Below are 14,551 nucleotides of genomic sequence, written 5' to 3'. Positions count from 1 at the left end.
TATTCTTTTGGTTTAATTTATTTAAAAAAAAAATTACTAATGATAAACTTTTAACCCAATGGTATTTTACAGAATTATACTTTTAGACGTAGTTTTCGGTATTTATTATAGACCTGGTTGGTATTTCTTATTGTTATCGGTTCGGTCACATTGATGTAATAGTTATTGTCAAAATAAGATAAATAAACAAAAACACCATGGGAGGTCCCGAATTACCTACAGATCCCGGCCACGAGATATTTCCAACCCCGGCGGTTGACCATCCACATATTGGAACGCAGAGCGACGACGATGATGACGAATCGGACGCATACGATGGTTACCAACCATTGGCCATGGATGAAGCAGCAGACCCAGCGATAGCCTCTGGGGAACCGGAGGTGGCCTCAGCTGCAGATAATGACGAAGATATCGACCTGATGACGGCCCCAGTCACTCACGGCGATCCGAATATGCCCCCGATAGAGTCGGCGGATGTCGAAATCGAGCGGCAAGTGTGGAATGAACCCAGGCCCAAAGAACTGCAAATGGAGCTAGATAAAGCGCGAACAGAACAGGTTACAAAATAAAAAGGATATGATCTAAGGGTGCAATAACGTTTTGCTTCATTTCAGATCCTTAAGGCCATGTCCACCATAACCCTGCCCAACATTACGATTCCGGATTGGGCCAAAGGCGTACCCGAGGAGCGTTGGAAAGGTGAGCTGTTGGATCGAATTAACAACCGGCAACAGCAATCAGAGGATTCCTCGTCAGCGGACAAGCCCCAGCATTCCAAATCACATATAGTTTAGCGTGACAATTTTGTTATATTATATTAATCAAAAGTTTGCAAACTAGCCTTTCAGTTTCAGAACTATCTCCTCGAAACTTGGCATTAAGTATTCTTTCTGTTGCGAATAGTGTATCCATATATATAGTATATATATATATATATATGTATATAGTACATCCATATACATATGTATTTATGTTGAGACAGGCGTGATCAGGCCGCCCTATCTTATGAATAAGAACGATCGGAAAAAAATCATTCATTATTTTATTATGCTATTATTTCAGAATGCTATTTTTATAATCGCAAGGGTATATAAGGTTTTGCTTGCGGAAGTTGGCTTCCTTTCTCGTTAAAAATATTAAGAGAAAACTAGTTAATAATTACAAAATTTGATATCAGAAATTTGTCGCTACTTTTAGAGTATATATGTATATACATATAAATATATTGATGGTGTCACAGCTGCAGCTCTTATTATATTTAGCAAGGCATTGGTTTATATATGAATATGATTAGTTCAATATAACATAAAAAACAACATTTCTTATAATAAATTTAAATAAAAATCTTATATGAAATGAAAGAAAGAAAATGAAAAAAAAAAACAATTATTGTGTGGTTTATAAAAGAAAATATCAAATTGTTAATTTTAATTAATTATTTAATAATACAAAATGTATATATCAGATCAAAAGATTATAAGACATTTTTTTAAATCAGAATCAATATGTGACAAAACATCGATAGGCGCGATATAACATCGATGTTGGCGGCGGTGTTTCACCATCTCTAGCACAGCATTTAGTAATCAGGTGTTATTGTTTACTAGCTTTTCCACTAGTTGAATGGCAGATAAACGAATTATACATTACGTTTTAAAAGCATTAGTTTAATCTTTTGGTGTTTAATGTATTTTGATGTAACATAAAAGTAAAAAGTTTTTAAGCCGTTGACTGCTGGCAGTCACAGCATAAAACTTCTTCATCTGAGATCCTAGTAAACTGTTTTTGCTTACACGTCGGTTGCTCGAATCCGTTGGATAAACTGGGAACTATGGATTTTTCGAAGATTACATTTAAGGAGGAATACCTGGAGGACGACACGGCAGCTCCGTCTCAGGTCAAAAACCAATTTATCATTAAAAAGGAATCCGAGGGCTGTCAGAAATACGATGAGGAAGATTCAATTACAAACCATTTCTCAGAACAAATAAAGACAGAAGTCATGGAAAGGCATGAGGAATCACTGGAAAGCGATAGGATGCACACTTACCAATTGGTTGATCCTGTCAAAAACGAAGTCATCGAAGAGGATATACAAGGATCGGGGGATATTTATACTTACCAGTACATCGATAATGGAGAGAGTGCAGTAACAGAAGAGGATGCACCAGAGGAGGAGGTGGATCCATTTGGTGATCCGTGCCAAGTAAAAAATGAGCCAATCAATGAAGAGTTGGAGTCAGACGAAGAAATCGATCAGTTTGATTGTCAGGTGAAAAGCGAGGAGATGGACGATGACTTAATGGAAGATGAGGAAGGCTATAATGATGACGATAACGCACAGGAAATCGAAAAAGCTGAAGATGAGGATAAGTATGCCAATCTCCCGCACAGGTGTCCAAATTGTCCGAAGGGATTTCGACTTTTGGCTCAGCTCAAAATCCACATCCGAGGACACACCGGCGACCGTCCACACAAGTGTAAAAACTGCTCAAAGACCTTCGGCACGGCTGCACACCTTAACCGGCACTACCGATCCCATACCGGAGAACGACCCTTTGAGTGCACGCACTGTCAGAAGGCCTTCACAGCTCTGTATCATCTCAAGGTGCATCTGCGAACCCACACGGGCGAACGGCCGTACCAGTGCCCGCACTGCCCAAAGACATGTATTGTGAAGGATAACCTCCGAAATCATATCCGCACCCATTTCGAGGAGAGGCCGTTCAAGTGTCCGCAATGCCCGAAAGCCTTCAAGGTGAAGCACAACCTCAAAATGCATATCCGAACCCACTCGGGCGAGAAGCCGTTCAGCTGTCCCCACTGTTCCAAGGCCTTTACGGGTGAACCGTATCTCAAAGTTCACATTCGGACACACACGGGCGAAAAACCGTACAGTTGTTCCCTCTGTACCAAGTCGTTCATCAATAGACAGTGCCTGAAGGTCCACTTTCGCACCCACTCGGGTGAACGACCGTACAAGTGCAACTACTGTCCAAAAGCTTTTGCAAAACACTCTGGGCTTACCGAGCATGTCCGGATCCACACGGGCGAACGACCGTACGACTGTTCCGTCTGCCCCAAGGCATTCATAACGAACCAGGATCTGAAGCGCCACATGAAAATGCACACGGGAGAGCGCCCTTTCAAGTGTTCCCTCTGCCCCAGTTCTTATACCCAGAACTATTCCCTTCAGGCGCACTTGCGGACACACTCAGGGGAAAGGCCGTACAAGTGCACAGAATGCCCCAAGGATTTCCAGTACCAAACGAGCCTAGAGTCCCACATGCAAACCCATTTTGGGGTAAGACCCTACCATTGCACCGAGTGTCCAAAGACCTTCGTAACGAGCTCGAACCTGGCAAGGCACGTCAAAAATGCACACTGGACTTAATGGTTTGAGGTTTCCCTTCAAAGGAAAGATTACTCACTTCATGCCGAAACCAGAAAGACAAGGTAGCTGGATATATAGAACACTTTTAGAATATCGTTTACACTTTGTATTTTGAAAAAACTCCATTTCACTCCCATTTAAATAATTTTGACTGATAGTTAATGCCGTGTGTTGCGGAAATCCGATCCTAAAAGGCAGCCAATAGGGCGTTACCCGCCGAGTTCACCTTGCTAAAGTTTTCGCCCTGCGGAGTACTGGACAGCTCCCTCAGCTTGTCCATCACATAGTCTACGGACACTACTTGGGCGATGGTATCCTGGCCGCAGGGAGTGGTAGTCAGGTTGCCGATGGCCTGCATGGAACGGTAGCAGGCTTCCAGATCCTTTGCCCACTTGAGCAGCTCCACCACTCCGGAGGTGACCTCATGACACACCTCCGACTTGGCCACTCCCAATGTCTGCGATATGGTCACGTTTAGGAAGAATGTGGCCACTGCAATCTGGAGGTTGGCACTGCCCGCCTTGATGCCCCCAATGAGTTCGATGATCTGCGGCAGACGGCTCTCAATCTGCTGCCGTCCTGTTGTGTGGCTCAAGCTATTGGCCAGGCAGCGCACAACCATTAACTGGTTGGCAGCCGATCCGGCTAGCTGGGGTATCACGATCCCTAGGAAGCTGTGGCTGTTGTTCAGGACACTGAAGATGGCCTCGTTGCGTACGGCCAGGCGCAGGATGTCCAGCACAGGGAAGAGCATGGCTGCTGGCCACTTCAGCAGGATGATCAAGGCTTCGAGAGAGGTCAAATCCAGTTCTGGTGACTGCTCCGTGAGCTTGATAACAGCCAGTAGGACCTCGTCACCAACTTTTCCATCGGATTGCGTTAGCTTATTATTGAACTCTCTTTAAATTGAAAGGAAAGAGAAGGAACGTTAATTAGAAAATACTGAAAGAAATATGTATGAATAGGCTACATAAAATATAAAACAATCGAACTAAAACGCAACATGCAGCTACGTACTTCATTTTCTCCAAAACTTTGCTGGGATCACAGGTGTCAAAAGTGCGGTACCTGCTCACGGGAAAGTGCTTGTCCCCGGACCGCACAAAATTTACATCTACGCGCGACTGGGAATTGCTGCTACCACCCGTGGAGTAACTAGAGGAGCCCGTGAAGGGATCCACATTGCCACCACTTTGCAAGTTGGCGCTGCTCGAACCCGGAACATAACGAGAGCCGCCGGTAAACGGATCCTGGTAGCCACTGGGCGCTTGACTTTGCACAACGGGCGCAGCACCCTCAGAATTTTTCACTATAAAGTTGGCCACCTGGTCAAGGTAAGCCTGAGGGAGTTCATGGCGATGAATAAAGGCCTGGGCCGCCTGCCAGGGATCCTCGCCCCGGTTGTAAGGCAGCTTAATAGGCGGTGCAGTATCAGAGATGTCCACGTTAAACACAAAGTCGTACTCCTTGCCCTCGTGCAGCTTCTTGCCGGAACTGGCCTGTGTGCCGCCAGACCCTCCAGTCACATCTCCGATTAGATTCCAGTTGCCCATGTCCCAGCTGTAGGCCTTGACGGAACCATCCGGATGTCGGACCATCATTGTTTGCCCCTCACGGGTTCCGTTCGAGAGAAGGGCCTCTGGACCTGGAAGACTGGTAAAGAAAGAATGCCTTTAGAATAATTTTTTGATGAGGATTTCCTCTGATAGCTTACTCCGTTTTCTTGACACCCCCAATTTCCTCGGTCATCTGCGATTTCCTAGTTTCAACTGCCATATCGAAAGCTTTGAGAATAGCCTCGCTTCCTTGGCGAGCTTTCACCTGGCTGAAGACCCTTACCACACCATCGCTGCACCCGGTGACGATGTCTCCGTTCTTCAAACACGCCACAGACCACACAGAAATCGCTGGATGCAGGATTGGGGCACCCAGTTCGCAGCCGGTGATGACATTCCACATTCGCAGCGTGCTGTCTTCGCCACAGGATACTACAACCTGGTCGCCCAAGGCCTGATTTCTGGCCATCGCGTAGATATAGTTGGTGTGCCCGCTCAACTGGCGGACGCACTCGCCATCCTCGTTCCAGAAGCGGAGGATGGCGTCGTTGCCGCAAGAGAGAAGTGTGTTTGCCTCAAGACCAATCAGGCTGCGTACGCAATCCGTGTGACCCTTGAGCAGCCTCAGCTTCTCGCCCTTTTCGTTCCAGTAGTAGATGTTTTTGTCTGCACCTCCAGTTACGTATTTCCTCTGTTCCGGCAGAGTTGCCACGGCCCAAACGGCCGCCTCATGACCCTCTAGCGCAATAAATCCAACCTCTCCGGTTTCGCTGATGCTCCACACCCTGGCCGTCTTGTCCCAACTGCCGCTGACCAGGCTACGGGGCTGTAATCCTCCGGCCAGAGCGCAAACCGTGGAAGTGTGCCCTTTCAGGGTAAGCAAGGGCACAAACCCGTTTTCTTGCTTGTAAATGCATATGGTGGCGTCGTTGCTGGCCGTGCAGATCCACTGCTCAGACTCCAGGAAGTATATGTACGAAATAAAATTCTTGTGATCCTGCAGCGTCAGGCTCTCCAAATACTCGTTTCTGGAATACGAGCGTTTTTAATAGCGCCTAAAGGCAAGGCTTAAAGCTTGCATCGAGCTTACCCGCTTGGCCGCCAGAGCTTCGCACTCTTGTCCCGCGAGCCAGACACAATGATCTCACCTCCCCCGTCCGGGGCGCTGCCAGCCACGGCCACCGCTCGCACGTCCATACTGTGTCCCAGTAGCTCGCAGCTCAGCTTATAGTTGTCCAGCGATGGCTCCATGATTTTGTGCTTGGGGCGTTAAACTCCTTTCAGTTCCCGAAAAAAAGCCGACAAAGCCGATTTGTCATTCACCGCGAAGGGCAGTGTTGCAAAAAATCTGCACACTCAGATAGTGATGGGCAATCTGATCCACTTCAAGGTTAATAAACTGACGTTTCCGATAGATTCGCAACTAACTCAAGTTAATGTAAAAACAGTGTTTCAATTGTTAAATTCATAAGAGTGATAATAAATAATCAGTACTAAAATTCGGAAAGATTTTTGAACTTTAAGCAATTAAATACTTTTAGTTGTTTTCTTTTGATATCTTCCTCTCCATATAGATGACACTTTACCGAGAACTGTATTTCCCGTAGTTTGGGTCCATATATTTTAATTTTTATCAAACTAATCACATGAGAATATTTATTTTTCTACTACTAAATTGATCGATATTTACAAATTCAGCTTATCGATAATAAAAAAAAACCTATCGCTTAATAAACAATCTTGATTGTCATCTCTACGCAGAATTTATATTGTTTACGTTTTTTATTTTGCAATGGGTGGAAAAAGTTACTACTGCGATTATTGTTGCTGCTTCATGAAAAATGACTTAAACGTACGAAAACTTCACAATAATGGCATAGCACACACAGTTGCACGGACCAATTATATGCGGAGATTCGATGGTAAAATCACCAACCCCCATCTAATATTCAAATATTACAATTTTAAATTCATGTATAGATCCTAAAAAAATTATGGAATCAGAGCGTTTGAAAAAGCCATGTAAACGGTATTTAAGTGGATACTGCAAGTTTGAGTTGTATTGCAACTATTGTCATTATAGTGAGAAAGAATTAATGGAGTTGCAAAAAATAGGTGAGAATTACCTTTTTACCTAATTTCTGATATTTGTAAGTTATATGTACATACATATCTTTTCAGTAATTAATCAAAAGAAGTCAGCTATTCGAAAAAAGAAAAAAAAAGCTAAGAAATGGCCCTGGAAATCACATCCTCAGACAGGATTACTGCCTCCATCGCTGCAACCAATGAATTTTTCCAAGCTCAAAGAAACCAATTTTGAATTAGCCTGGGGTTAATTCCACTGAAAAATTCAAAATATGTATTTACAATTAAATTAATTGATAAAAAACGAACAATTAATGTCAAGAATTTAAAATGGCGGTCACTTTGTCCATGACCCGAGAAACCTTCAAGTTGATGCGCAAAATGCGAGCGTATTCGTAGTGAAACGATTTCGGGGAATGCCCGCTTAAGTTCTCCTCGTCCGGATCGGCCAGGTGGGCCAGCAGGAAATAGCAAAAATGTTCTGTTAATAAGATAAGATAAAATAAATGTAATCGTAAATATGTATTCGAATATACGGCGCCTGAGAAGTTGCAATACCAAGCCCATGTATGTATATACAAAAAATAATAGAATGGATTTGAATATCCTACCTTGCTCGCGTTCGACGGCATAGAAAAGAGGGGTATTTCCCGCCATAGCTTCTGCGGAATTAATAACGTTCGATTTGAGCCGCCGGTTCTTCAATTTATGCCTATTCGCCTCCAGCCTATCGCAGGCCCTATCATAGTACTTGGCGAAGGCCTTTTCGTCCCGGTCATCAGTGCCTGGCACCTCAATTGCTCTCTGGTATATCGGTTTTCCCAATTCGCGCTCGTCTATTATGTCGAATATTGCCTCGGCAATAAGGAACTGATTCTGACGTACCGCTAGGTGCAGAACTGTATAACCGTCATCGTTAGTCTCCAGAAGAAGATTCAGATCGATGCTACGCATCAGTACCCTAATGGACTCAACGTTTATGTTGTTAATCACCGCCAAGTGGAGGACTGTATTCGAGTTCTCGTAAACGTGATCAGTCAGGCAGCCAGCTGCGAGAATGCACGATATGATCTCTGGATCTGTTTCGTTTGTCAATGCTAGTTGAAGGCAATCTTCGCCATCTTTTGTCAGTAGTTCATTGATGTCGAAGTTGGCGTGGTGACACGCGAAAATCTGACGCCTTACCCCATAACTATCATTGCGCAGTATGTCATCGTGGATGGGTCTGAAAGTGTGACATAATTTGGATTATACCTAAGGTCTTTAGGAAAATGTAGAATTACTCACAATAATCCCACCTCCGACATCATTTTCGCCTTTCTAAATACATTGGCCATTATTTCAACGATCTTTTCTCTACTCTCACCATCATTTATATAGTCATCCACCCTGTTAAGCTCATCATCATTGATGGATAGATTCGAGAATTCAGAGTTTCGACGTTCTTGTGTTGATTTTAGGATATGAAGTTCACCATTTATGCTTGCCGAGCTCTAAAAAAATGAACAAAATAATAATCTTGTAAGTTTGTTGTATTGTTTTTAATTTTTTAATATATGTAGATTATATTTAAAGTTTAAATAACAGGGTTTGTTTAATTTTAAGAATATATAAATACATATACACTATATTTTATAGAAGTTAATTTATACTTACAGACAACTCCTGCCTTTTCCGCTTGGTAACGACTGGAGTAAGCTGTTTCTCATTGCGCTCCTGCAGAGCCATTTCAGCTGCCGATCTCTTGACCACCTGTGGAACGCAGGTATTTCGCTTTCTTCCCCTTTTCTTGCCCACTTTGACGGGCTGATTGGGTGACGCAATGGCAGTGGAAGTTGGACTGGGTTCACTAGAGGTTCCGACCGCCTTAGCATCGACTGATTCATGTTTAATCGCAGGCTTTTCCTCGAATTTCATGGCCATATTCTTAGTTGTGCCACTTGTGGTGGTCCAGATTTGGGTTTCCGTCTCTGTTTGCGTGGAGACATCCACTTTTTGGGCTCCACAAGAGCACTGTTTACCTTGATGGCAGATAGTAGTCTTATCAGCGCTATTACGTCCATTAATAGCGTCGATCACACGTTGTTGAAGAGCTTTATCGGGAATCCGCATGAGTAATTTGAAGATATCCTCGTATATGGACTGGAAGGACTTTCGTTGTATGTAGGTGGCAGTGCTCAACTGAGCCATGGGCTTCGCAATTACACGAACAGAGGATGGCTGCTTGGAGCAGAGATCCGCACTTGCGACTGCCTGGATGTGCTGTGACTTTGTTAATAAAACTTTCTTCATTGTTTCCTCCTGCTATTTAATTGCTCGGGTGATCCAATCGCTTGCCGATAAGCTGCCCTTGTTGTCAGACGATTTAGGGGGAAGTCTAAGTTTAGATCGATACAAAACAACATAAGTTGGTTTTTCCCCAAACACGCTGTACGACAGTGTTGTGAAGTTGCGGAATATTTAGTGTTCTCGACACTAGTTGTTGTTTATTAGAGATGGACGTTTTATTTGTTGAATGTTTCCGAAGTGGTCTCTGTTTTTAACTTAATTTGTATCACTTTGATTTCACCAATTTTTTTATAAAAATTTTAAGACGTGCTTTATTTAAGGGACTTAAAAAATTAACAGGTCTTTCAGATTAAAAGTATAAAATTTTTTTATAATTTATTTTTATTGATGGAACCAAACGATCGATTTGGATGGCTAAAATCTAGAAAAGAAATAAATTAAAACAGCCAACACATACATATCATTTTTAAAACGTTCACTCGTATCATCCCTAATTTTGCTGCGCTTATCGATATCTTATCATTCGTGGTGAATGCCTTGAGCGACCAGGATTCTTCAGAAAAAAAAAATAAAGTACGGTCCAACATAAAGATACTGGGAGTCTTAATAAACATAATTAGCTTCTTCTTGGACGTCGAGAGCCCTAGATAAGAGCCGACTTGTTATATATGTGTGCAGCGCTTACGGATAAACAAGCAAAAGTCGGTTATGGACTCGCGTAATCGACGCGGCTACTCGGGGGGCAGTGGAAACGATGGAACTGGGGGAAGGGGCGGCAATAGCACCGCCTACTACAATAGATCCCGTTCCCGTTTCAGCAGATCCCGGTCTCGGTCACGGTAAAAATAATACAATGTCCATATCCCATACACATATGTATATATTTTTAATCCAATTGTTGTTCCCAGTGAGCGCAATCGTGGCTTTGGCGGAGGAGGTGGCGGCGGATTCAGACACCGCAATACTCGTTCTCGGAGTCGAGACCGCTCGCCCGGCTTTAGGCACGACGAGCGTGGGGCGCGCGGGGGAGTTGGAGGCGGAGGAGACCCTGACTTATATCACAATATGATCAATGATGACTTCAGGGATGACCAGCGCAATTACAATCCAAGGAACAACTTTAATAATCGTCCATTTCGGCGAGAGGATAGCTTTGAACAAAACCGTAACCATAGGAACAACAGCAGGGACAACGATAGAGGTCGAGATAATCATGACAATCTTGACAACGATCAGCGATGGAGGGATTTCGATAACCGCGAACGCAATTCCATGGAGAGATCGGAAAGGTTTCAAGACAGGGAACCGAAGAGGCCCTGGAACAGGAATTATTCTAACGAGCATGATGACAGAGGCAGGAGCCACGAGCGGATGAGGTAAGCAGATGAGTACAATCATACAGGCAATCCTGGCAAACCTCTTCTCTCTTAGTCGGCCAAGAGATATTCGTCCAAGCAACAACGGCGTTGGGAGTAATCGGGAACGAGAACGGGATTGGGAGCACGACCGAGATCAGGATTGGAATCATGATCGAAATCAAGATCGACATAGAAGAGGCTCATCCGAAGAGGATTTGGATGAAGGACAGATGCGGAGAAACAAGAACGGGAATTCCCAAGAGCCTCTCAATATAATAATTATACTTGGGCTTACCATGGAAATTACCAGGGCAGATGTAAGTCCCTGTAGAAACCACAAATAACAACTAACTCAAGAGGTTACTTCTTTCAGATTATGAGCGAACTGATTAAGATGAACATGGAGCCGGCCTGTATTCGGATTATTCGAAAGCATGGGAAACGCTTTTGTCCCGACTCCGCTGCAATGCCTCAGCAGCAAAGAAGTAAGTACACAGATCGGAAGAGTGCATACGGCGGCTCTGAGCTAGCGGAATCCACATACTTGTGTACCAAACGAATTTAACCCGGCCACAGAAATAAAAATAAATCAATTTCCCAAAAAAAAAAAAAAAAAAACAAATGTTACAAACCTATCGAAACATTCAACATTTTTTGACGAAACCATTTTGTATCTGCTTCTATCCGATAATTTAGATTCATCACGCGGTATAGCGTTTGTCGAGTTTACCACCGTTGAAGAGGCGAAGCAATGGATGGAGATTACTCAGGTATCCAGCGACCAGAGAAACCCCATGAACCTTTCGATCTATCAGCCAGCAGCCAAGGATTTTCCCTGGGCACTAATCACGAAACGATGTGTTTCTTAGTTTCCTTATTTTTTTTTCTAATTTCCATCTCGAGATCTATAAACTTGAAACACTAATTTCATACTTAATGCCTTGGGAAAATGCCTTTAGGAGGTCGTCGGCAGCAACAACTTCGCGTTACGAAACACAGAAGCAATCTGGTGACTGTGTAGAGTGTACAAAAAAAGTAAACTCCTTTCCCGAATGCTAATCCTTGCTTTCTTTTCTCTCTCTTATTTCCATGTCTGCTGCTCCAGGGTATCCTCAAGTTGGGCGATCATCGGTTGACCATGCAGTACAGCCATACACGTATACAGGATTGGAACTGCAGCAAGGTGGGAGTTACCTTAAAGTTAGCATTCAATTTATGTTAATAGCCACTTAACTTTCCCATTCCAGTGTGGCGTCTGCAACTTTAAGTTTAGATGCTATTGCTTCGTGTGTAAGACATCCCGAGAGGAGGCCGAAAGCGTTGGCGGTAGCGAGGGCGTGGATGAAGTCAGCAACATCCTCACCAAAAGTATAGACACATGGACGCTCCATCAGGAAGAAAGAGACACATCACAATAACCACTCCACTTTCAGAGATCATGCTGCGCAACCTAGACGCGTTGACAAACGAAGAGGGTGTGCTCACCGCCCTCCAGCAGTACTTGCCTGATCTAACAAAAACGATTAGTAAGGTTCTAATTAGTCGGGACACCTTGACTCAGGCATCTCGAGGCATTTGTTACCTTCAGTTCGACACCCTCATCGACTCGATGAATGTCCATAATGGCTTGACAGCACTAAATCCACCGCTTACGCTGGATGATCGGCCTGGTAAGTCATATATTGTTGATTTATTTATTGCATGCATTATTTGCCTATTTCTTGCAGTTGCCATTACTTATTGCATTGACGCGGAGGAACACCAAACAGGGTCAAAGGATGCAAGTACAACGGCAACCAAGGGCAGCGAAGAAAGCCATCAGAATAGGGATGCTGCATTAGTGTCACCCTCGGGTCTTGGTGGCAACTACACCCTGGCGGATGTGCCACGTCTCGCCGAGTACAGTGCCTCAATATATGCCTCAAATCCCGCAGAGCAGGCGCACTACGTTCAATACTACACAGACTTCTACACCTCCGAGATAAGCAAGAAAAATGCAGATCCACAATTGACGGAGGCAAATTCAGGGGCTGCTGTGGCCCTTTCGGCCATACAGCGCAAGCAGAAGAAAATGAACAGTATAGAGACCACGATCACAGCGGCGGCCGCAGCAGCTGCCCAAGCAGCTGCTGAAGTAAAAGCTTCCTTTGCTGCCCAAGCTATAAGTTCTGCGCCTAGGGGTAACGACGGAAAGACGTACCGTAAGTATAAATAGAAGTTGCGATTCCATTTTTCATAACAATCTCGTCTTTCTTCAGCCGCACCCGATGTATCGCAATATCAATATGATGAGACCTCGGGTTACTACTACGACCGCACCACAGGCCTCTACTACGATGCGCACTCACAGTACTACTACAACAACGAAACGGGTGCGTATCTGTACTGGGATCAGAAGAGAAGCACCTATGTGCTGGCCACTCCTGCTTCCACGCAGGCAGCTCTCCAGGAAGTACTGGCTGACGCCGAGCAGAAGGAGGATGATGCCAAAAAGGCGAAGGAAAAGGAGAAAGACAAGGAGGGCGGCGCCAACAAGCACGATAAGGTCAAGGTGGCCAAGAAAATAGTCAAGGATATGGAAAAGTGGGCCAAGCAGCTGAATCAGAAGAAGGACTACACTGTGGTGGCTACGCCGCAGCCCATCCTTTCGGCCCACGACGGTCCCAGCACCTCGCGGGGCTCTCATGGAGGATATGCTGACCTGGGATTCTCCATTTTGGAAAAGAAGGAGAGGGCCAAGCTCACCGACTTCATGTCACAGGCTGTACCGACCGGAACAAACAAGGTTGTTAATGCGTATGGCGGAGGATCGGAATCTGAAGAGGAAGGTGCTGGCAACTTACAGAATGTCCAGAGTTCAATGGGAACTGGACCTGTAAGTGGAAGTGTCGATGAATCGGACTACGTGGACTTCCAAAAGTTAACGTGTCAGCTCTGCAAACGTGCCTTCCAATCGCTGGACATCCTTCAGAAGCATTTAAAGATGTCAAATTTACACAAGGAAAACTTGGCAAAGCTCAACCAAAGCTCGGGAGGCGGCGGCGTTGACGAGAGCCTATCGTAAGAAGAATTTTCATATAAAGAAATCACTACAGCTTTTCTGAATAATTGCTTTCCTCTCAGATATCGTGATCGTGCTAAGGAGCGTAGGCTTAAGTACGGAGAAAGCGATCCCCCGCCACCGAATCGAAGTAGAGAGCGTTTCGAGCAGGAGATCAAGACTTTGCAGACGAGGCAGAAGGACATCTCGGGACCGGCTGCCGCCATGCCCATCTGCTCCAGCAACGTGGGCAGTCGCCTGCTGCAGAAGATGGGCTGGTCAGAGGGCCAGGGTTTAGGGAGAAAGAACCAAGGTCGCACACAGATCATAGAGGTAAAGAAAAATAATCAAATCTAAAATGTAAATCGTTTTAATTGTTAATTTGTATTCGCAGGCTGAAGGTCGCACCAACAATGTGGGTCTGGGAAACAAGGCAGGCAACATGATGCCGGGCAACGACTATAAATCCTACATCAAGAAGATGATGAAGCAGCGATATGAGAATGCATGAAAATAGGTTAATTATCAAACAAAGAGCTCGATTCTTTTCAAAAAGTTTAAGCTAATAGATGATATTTTAACGGCAATTTTTGTATCCATTACATTTTTTTGATTTTTCGAAATCTTTCATTTTATTCTTGAAACTAAGCGCCAGTGAATCAGAAAAACCATATTATTGGTTTAGAGCCTGCCTTTGGCTTGTCAGGGATACGTGAAAAGGTCTTGAATAGCAAATATTTTTAAGATTACGAGAATTCAGTCTCATTTAATTGTAAATTAATAAAGTTTAAATATCGTCAAACTTGAATTTAGTGTGATTTCCCGC

The 14,551-nt window shown here is 44.2% G+C and overlaps 6 protein-coding genes across 7 annotated transcripts; 4 read left to right on the top strand and 2 right to left on the bottom strand.

Moving 5' to 3' along the window:
- The first annotated feature begins 109 nt into the window (after positions 1-109).
- LOC110185863 (uncharacterized) lies at positions 110-1,239 on the top strand. Its single transcript, XM_020954871.2, has 2 exons — positions 110-557; positions 615-1,239. The coding sequence occupies exons 1-2, from the start codon at positions 198-200 to the stop codon at positions 792-794; spliced, it is 540 nt and encodes a 179-aa protein (XP_020810530.1). The 5' UTR covers positions 110-197; the 3' UTR covers positions 795-1,239.
- A 592-nt stretch (positions 1,240-1,831) lies between these two features.
- Positions 1,832-4,396, top strand: LOC110185793 (uncharacterized). The gene has a single exon (XM_020954797.2). The coding sequence runs from the start codon at positions 1,832-1,834 to the stop codon at positions 3,392-3,394; it is 1,563 nt and encodes a 520-aa protein (XP_020810456.2). The 3' UTR covers positions 3,395-4,396.
- On the bottom strand, positions 3,486-6,624 carry Plap (phospholipase A2 activator protein). Its single transcript, XM_020954796.2, has 4 exons — positions 6,041-6,624; positions 5,109-5,978; positions 4,412-5,047; positions 3,486-4,293 (listed from the first exon to the last, which is right to left on the bottom strand). The coding sequence occupies exons 1-4, from the start codon at positions 6,199-6,201 to the stop codon at positions 3,582-3,584; spliced, it is 2,379 nt and encodes a 792-aa protein (XP_020810455.1). The 5' UTR covers positions 6,202-6,624; the 3' UTR covers positions 3,486-3,581.
- Positions 6,608-7,599, top strand: LOC110185714 (zinc finger matrin-type protein 5). The gene is made up of 3 exons (XM_020954691.2): positions 6,608-6,872; positions 6,931-7,065; positions 7,132-7,599. The coding sequence occupies exons 1-3, from the start codon at positions 6,743-6,745 to the stop codon at positions 7,287-7,289; spliced, it is 423 nt and encodes a 140-aa protein (XP_020810350.1). The 5' UTR covers positions 6,608-6,742; the 3' UTR covers positions 7,290-7,599.
- Charon (charon) lies at positions 7,275-9,511 on the bottom strand. Its single transcript, XM_020954690.2, has 4 exons — positions 8,695-9,511; positions 8,326-8,531; positions 7,650-8,263; positions 7,275-7,519 (listed from the first exon to the last, which is right to left on the bottom strand). Exons 1-4 carry the CDS (start codon positions 9,328-9,330, stop codon positions 7,356-7,358), a joined length of 1,620 nt encoding a protein of 539 aa, XP_020810349.2. The 5' UTR covers positions 9,331-9,511; the 3' UTR covers positions 7,275-7,355.
- Positions 9,512-9,834: 323 nt separating this feature from the next.
- Positions 9,835-14,527, top strand: LOC110185946 (RNA-binding protein 5-A-like). 2 transcript variants are annotated; one of them, XM_020954962.2, is made up of 12 exons: positions 9,835-10,166; positions 10,236-10,703; positions 10,759-11,002; positions 11,059-11,170; positions 11,382-11,455; positions 11,791-11,868; positions 11,933-12,053; positions 12,119-12,355; positions 12,413-12,886; positions 12,944-13,745; positions 13,809-14,058; positions 14,120-14,527. In XM_020954962.2, the coding sequence occupies exons 1-12, from the start codon at positions 10,036-10,038 to the stop codon at positions 14,234-14,236; spliced, it is 3,108 nt and encodes a 1,035-aa protein (XP_020810621.2). In that variant the 5' UTR covers positions 9,835-10,035; the 3' UTR covers positions 14,237-14,527. The 2 variants fall into 2 exon arrangements, with proteins under 2 accessions (XP_020810621.2, XP_086688308.1); XM_086832182.1 differs by lacking the exon at positions 11,382-11,455 and having other exon boundaries at positions 9,849-10,166.
- The last annotated feature ends 24 nt before the right edge of the window (positions 14,528-14,551 follow it).

Source organism: Drosophila serrata, unplaced genomic scaffold (assembly GCF_035046125.1).
Source record: "Drosophila serrata isolate PLE 108 unplaced genomic scaffold, ASM3504612v1 contig_245, whole genome shotgun sequence".
Lineage (NCBI taxonomy): Eukaryota > Metazoa > Arthropoda > Insecta > Diptera > Drosophilidae > Drosophila > Drosophila serrata.
The sequence above is the reverse complement of the archived record's forward strand: the minus strand, read 5'-3'. Positions and strand labels throughout refer to the sequence as shown.